The 6,000-nt window shown below is 39.6% G+C and overlaps 1 protein-coding gene across 1 annotated transcript in view; it reads right to left on the bottom strand.

The window, feature by feature from the left end:
- Positions 1–447: 447 nt before the first annotated feature.
- Positions 448–6,000, bottom strand: part of PKD2 (polycystin 2, transient receptor potential cation channel) — a 75,695-nt gene continuing 70,142 nt past the window's right edge. The window contains exons 14-15 of the mRNA XM_003924159.4: positions 3,278–3,425; positions 448–2,773 (exon numbers count right to left, since the gene is read on the bottom strand). Of these exons, the coding sequence (XP_003924208.2) occupies positions 2,537–2,773; positions 3,278–3,425 (385 nt within the window). The 3' untranslated portion in view covers positions 448–2,536. The remainder of the gene's footprint in view (positions 2,774–3,277; positions 3,426–6,000) is intronic.

The following is a 6,000-nucleotide window of genomic DNA, read 5'->3' as shown; positions in this document are numbered from 1 at the left end:
AACCAAAGTCCTGGCCCCTCAGCTGGGATAAGTCTGAATTGTTTGTTCTAGTTTGTTCTACACTGTTTCTCAGAATTTTGCCACACAAATTAGGCTTCGGCAGCCTATGCTGTTATGCAGCTAGACAACATGCCCTTTACTGGCACCTTCTCTTCTTCTCTTCCCTGTCTTTTCCACTCCACTATCCCTATTGCCTACACCTCTCAAATAAACCACTTGCCCCGGAATCCTTGTTTCAGGAAAATCAAAACAAAAATGCCATAAAAGACAGCCCTGTGCTTAAAGGCTAATTGGGTACCTGAAATGTGTAGTTGGTGTAATAAACATAGAAATGTGCCAATTAATGTTGCTTTGGACTCAGAGAAAGTGCCTTTTTCAAAGTCAAAGTCTCATGATAAAAGGCACATTACCCAACTGTTACTACTTAGAAAACAGACAACTCTCACATCTGCTACTATATCAAGTTTTTATTAAGCAGTAAAGTGCTCAGTATTACACATTAGTAACATTCTTGATTGTTGAGAAAGATTTGCATATGTAACATCTTTTTATTAGGGAGAGATCATAGGGAAGAGGTGAGTGGGGGAATTCTCCATGACTAAGGAAGAAAAATATATGTAATTTACGGGTAGAATTGAGGAATTCTGCAAAATTTTACAAGTGAAATGAAAAACAGTACAGTAAAAAGTATCATAAAAAGACTTTCTAGTGACCATAATTGATATATGGCACATGGTCAATACACATGGATACCACATAATAGCTGCACTTCAAAGTGAAGTTTGTTTACATGTAACAACATGGTACATAAACATAAATATGTACAGTCAATATCCCTGGAATGGAAACTTTAGTATGTAGTAATAAAGAACTTTGTGTCACGCATTCAAGAGAATGTAAAGACAGAGATGAAGCCATGAAGAAAACTTAAAGAAACCCAGTATGTTTCATTTTCAACCTGCAAAAACTATTTGCTCATGCCTTCATTGGAGATTGGTCTGACATATTCTACCAATTAAATGAAAAACTTGTGAATTTAAAATATAGCATTAAATGAGAGGATTCTCTTGGTTCTCCAAGTGAGGGTTATTCAAGAGGACTGCATTCTCTTTTGCTTATTAGTTCTCAAAATGTCATCTTACTCAACACTTCCGTAAAAGAAGATTTTTGTTTTGAGAAATTTCTCCCCATAAATTTGGGTGAGACCCTCTTGTGATGAAAACAGTTGTTGCTAACTCAAATTTTGGCTGATACCGTCTAATAATGTATGCCCTTTCAATACCAAAACCTCTTTTTTAAATTAGATTGAGCTCCATTTGGATTATAAATTCTAGTTTTGAAACAGGATCAAGAATACTTGAGTACTATATTTTTAATGTTTGTATTTTTTGTAGCGATGGGGCTTCACCACATTGCCCATGCTGGTCTTGAACTCCTGGACTCAAGTGATTTGCCTGCTTTTGGCCTCCCAAAGTGCTGGGATTACCGGTGTGAGCCATTGTGCCTGGCCACGTACTATATTCTTAAAATAGTATAAAACCAAAGGCTTTATGAATTCAAAATTCCACATTTTGCATAAAATGAACATAACTGTTGAATTAAAACTTTCAGTGCATACTAAAAATTTAGTAAGTTGGTCTTACTAGATTAGTTATAACATTAAATTCAGTTGCAAATGAGTAGAGCCACATGGGAAAGAGAATATGTAGACAAATCTTTATGTTAAGCTAACCATTAAAAGAAATTAAAGTTAGTGACAACTTAGGGCTCCCTCCAATTCTCCTGGGTTATGGTTAGAGATGCCATTTATTCCATAACTGATCTTTGATGGTTTTACTCAGCTCATTCAAATTAGAGCCAAAATAATGTAAAAATTAAGTGATACGGTTAGTCCAACAGACGTTAGCTATGATAAAATTACAAAAAAGCATCGTGTTTAACATTCATCTTAGCCATTCACACAGATCTATCATAATGACCACATACCCATTCTGTGATTTGGAGTTCTTTTCCATTTCATCTTCTAGAAAAGTTTACTCCAGGAAGGTAGTTGAAATAAAAGGTTCCTTTCTTAACAGAAAGCTATGTATTAAGCTCATGATCTATGCCATAGTGGAAAGGTATGCCCCATTTTCCTTCACACACTTGGAAAAAAAATAACAATACTGATTTTTGTGACTGGAAATGAAACTCAGAAGCCCTTTGACAGTTTTCTAGCTTAAAAGGCTACTTCATTGTCAACTGAGAAGACTCAGTCATGGCGGCAACTGGGCGTACCACTCAATATACTTCACAAATATTTTTTTTTCTGTACTCAATATTTACACCTAGATTTCTTATATGAGAAAAAGAAAAAAATAATCTTTGAACCATGGGTAAAGTTTATATAAAATAAATTAAAGTGCAGAAGATTAGCAATCAGTCACAAAGACCAGCATCCTATGGTGGTCAGGGCATATAAATAGTATGCTTGTTACAGCAATTCAGGACAGCCGCCTCCTCACTTACTAGAAACACACATACTAACACACACATATCATATGTGTACATTAGAACTCCCATTTCCACCTGCACCTTCCATGCCTTCTGTAGACTGGGAGGAAGATGGGCGGGAGCTTCTGGGGTGAGGTTGACCATTTAGTCCCACTGGCGTGCCTAAGCCATGACTGATCTGGGAAGCTGCATCATCGGATTCCCAGCGTTCCAACTCTTCCCGCACTAGCCGTTCCATCTGTTCCCTGTGGATTTCACCATCACGACCCAGTCTTTCATCCTAAAAAGGGAAAAGGAAACCAGGGTATTGGGGGCAGTAGAAGGAAATGCCTTAGGGAACCCAGGGACCAAATAATCTGTAGTTTGGTAATGCTGGAGATTTACAGCATTTCATAGCAATTCTCAGAGTTGCTGGAGTAATTTTTCACTTAATTCTACCCTCCAGTGAAGGCAAGACCATTAGCATGTGGACTATTAACAAAGTAACACCTCCAGATTATAATTTTACCTGCAGTTATGGAGAAAGATAAACATCTCAGCGTAAGAGTTAGACAGTATAACTACCTTAATGCTTTATAGAAAGATACTTTATAGAAAGAGAGTTTCTGTTTCAGAGGAAAAAAAAATATGAAAATGAGAGTAAATGGAAACATCATTGTGATTTTCTGTAAATGTAAATTTCCTTTTACTCTTCTTCAATACTTCAAATACAACAGTCACCAACATATGATTTCATTAATAACACCGGGCTCGGCAGTGGTGTTTTTGGCTCATGACTACTGACCTCGGCCACCCCATCCAGCAGCCTTCCCAGCACCTCCCTCCTCTTCAGTTTGGCCCGCTCCATGATCTCCAGCTTCACGATCACGGCGTCAATCTTGGACACGATGCTGCCGATGGAATGCTCCATACGGTCCACTCGTCTCACCAGGCTGTAAGGAAAGCACAGTACAGAGGGAAAAAGCACTTGTCATTGTCTTTTCAGCCACACTGGCTTTTCAAATTGAAGTGCTAAAATTTCTTAAGTGACACAATTCTTTGAAACACTTTCTAAGTGATCTCAAGCTTTACAGATAAACTCTCGAATGCCACTGGTGGCAGTGTTAACTGGAACAACTTTCCTGCAAGTCAGTGCATATCAGAAGTCTTACAAATGTATGCCTAAACTTTTATTCAGACAGTCCATTTTCAGAACATTTTCTAAAGAAAAATTTTATAAGTATATGTGTAATTTTTAGCTATAAGGATATTAGAGTGCTGCTTATTAATAGTGGATCATTGAAAAATGGCTCCATCAAACAATTGATGGGGGGGTGGGGCATGGTGGCTCATGCCTGTAATCCTGGCATTTTGGGAGGTGGAAGTAGACAGATTGCTTGAGACCAGGAGTTAGAGACCAGACTGGGCAGGATGTCAAAACCTCCTTTCTACCAAAAATAGGTTGTCATGGTGGCATGTGCCTGTAGTCCTAGCTACTTGGAAGTCTGAGGTGGAAGGATCACCTGAGCCTTGGGAAGGTGAGGCTGCAGTGAGCTGTGATCATTTCACTACACTTCTGTACTCCAGCCTGAGTGACAGAGTGAGACCTATTCTCAAAAAAAAAAAAAACCCCAAAAAAAAACCCACCACCACCAAAACAACACCCCAAAATTGATAGGAAATTATTTAAATAATCTTTGTTCATCCATACAATAAAATTCTAAGGAGACATCAGACATTATACTGTGGCAGAACATTTAATGAAATAGAATTAGGTTCACAATATATTAAATAAATAAAGTTTGAACAACAGTATGAAAACAGCATGTTGACTTACCATTCTATTATTTTGAATTTTAAAAATGTTATACAAATACTTTAAAAACTTGTAAGCTGTAAACAACCTCTGCAATGGTGGCAAGAGGGTTCTGTAGACTCTCTCTTCAGTGAAATACTGTAACTGTTGAAAATTATTTTTTAAAACTCAAATATTTAAAATTTCTAGCAACTTTTAAGGGCATACAGCAAATGAAAAAGCATTTATTCAAGAAAATCTACTAAATTTAAGTATGAAGAGAATCTGTGGCATTTGAACCATAATATGAGCCTTCTGTCCCTAGCTCATATGATAAAAGCAGACCTTCACATGGGTGCAGCTAAGAGCACAGAGCTCCCTCGTCCCCCAATTCCCAGTCTGGGGCTACAGTATTTCTCAGGGAGGGAGGGGCAGGCTGCCAGCATTTCTTAGCCTAACATTTCCACTCTTTTGTGTGTGTGTGTGTGTGAGTTGGAGTCTTGCTCTGTCATCCAGGCTAGAGTGCAGTGGCACGATCTTGGCTCACTGCAACTTCTGCCTTACAGGTTCAAGTGATTCTCCTGCCTCAGCCTCCTGAGTAGCTCATGTGTGCGCAACCTCGCCCAGTTAATTTTTGTATTTTTTTTTTTTTTAGTAGAGATGGGGTTTTGCTAGGTTGGCCAGGCTGGTCTTGAACTCTTGACCTCAGGTGATCCGCCTGCCTTGGCCTTCCAAAGTGCTGGGATTACAGGCCTGAGCCACTGTGCCCAGCCATCCCACTCTTTTTTAAAAAAGTCTTTTAAAGTTGTTTTATTTATTTATTTATTTATTTTTATTTAATAGAGACAAAGTCTCACTATGTTGCCCAGGATGGTCTTAAATTCCTAGCCTCAAGCAATACTCCTGCCTTGGCTTCCCATAGTGCTGGGATTACAGGCATGAGCTACCATGCCCAGCTTCAACATTCCTACTTTTTTCTTTGGAGACAGAGTCTACTCTGTTGCCCAAGCTGCAGTGCAATGGTGCAGTCTTGGCACACTGCAACCTCTGCCTCTCAGGCTCAAGCAATTCTCCAACTTCAGCCTCCCAAGCAGTTGGGATTACGGGTATACACAACCACACCCAATTAATTTTGTATTTCTTAAAGAGATAAGGTTCTCACCAAGTTGCCCAGGCTGGTCTTGAACTCCTGGGCTCAAGTGATCCTCCTGTCTCAACATCCCAAATTCCTAGGATTACAGGCACCCACTGTGTCCAGCCTGTTCCCACTCTTAAATGCATGTTGTAGTGGTTCTAATCCTGGCAAGAGTGGCTAAGAGGCATGGGGCTCTCTTCTACTCAGCTCCCATTTGTAGGGTGAAGCTTCCATGCCAAAAGAAGCAAGGTGACAAAATCAGAGGCTGCCATCTGAGCCCAGTGACTTGTTCATAAAGCAGGATGTCACGGAGAGGTGGGCCACTGTCCCTGGCTCTGTGAAGCAGTGGCAGTTTTGCTCAAGGGGAGACACAGGTCATAGGAATACAGAGCTCTCTTCAAGTGAACTGACTTTATTTGGAATAAATTGTGAGTAAATTAAAGACTAAGGATGGTCTTGAAAACTGTGGAGATTGTGGGGATAAAGCATTTAAGAGGAATCTGGTAGCCTCATGAGATCAACAAGTTACCAGCTAGTTCACCAGAGAGAACCAGGGAGACAGCTAAGAATACAGTTAAAGACTGGCTTCAGGGGCCAG

This window comes from Saimiri boliviensis, chromosome 3 (assembly GCF_048565385.1).
Source record: "Saimiri boliviensis isolate mSaiBol1 chromosome 3, mSaiBol1.pri, whole genome shotgun sequence".
Lineage (NCBI taxonomy): Eukaryota > Metazoa > Chordata > Mammalia > Primates > Cebidae > Saimiri > Saimiri boliviensis.
This window is presented reverse-complemented; position numbering and strand designations above follow the sequence as displayed.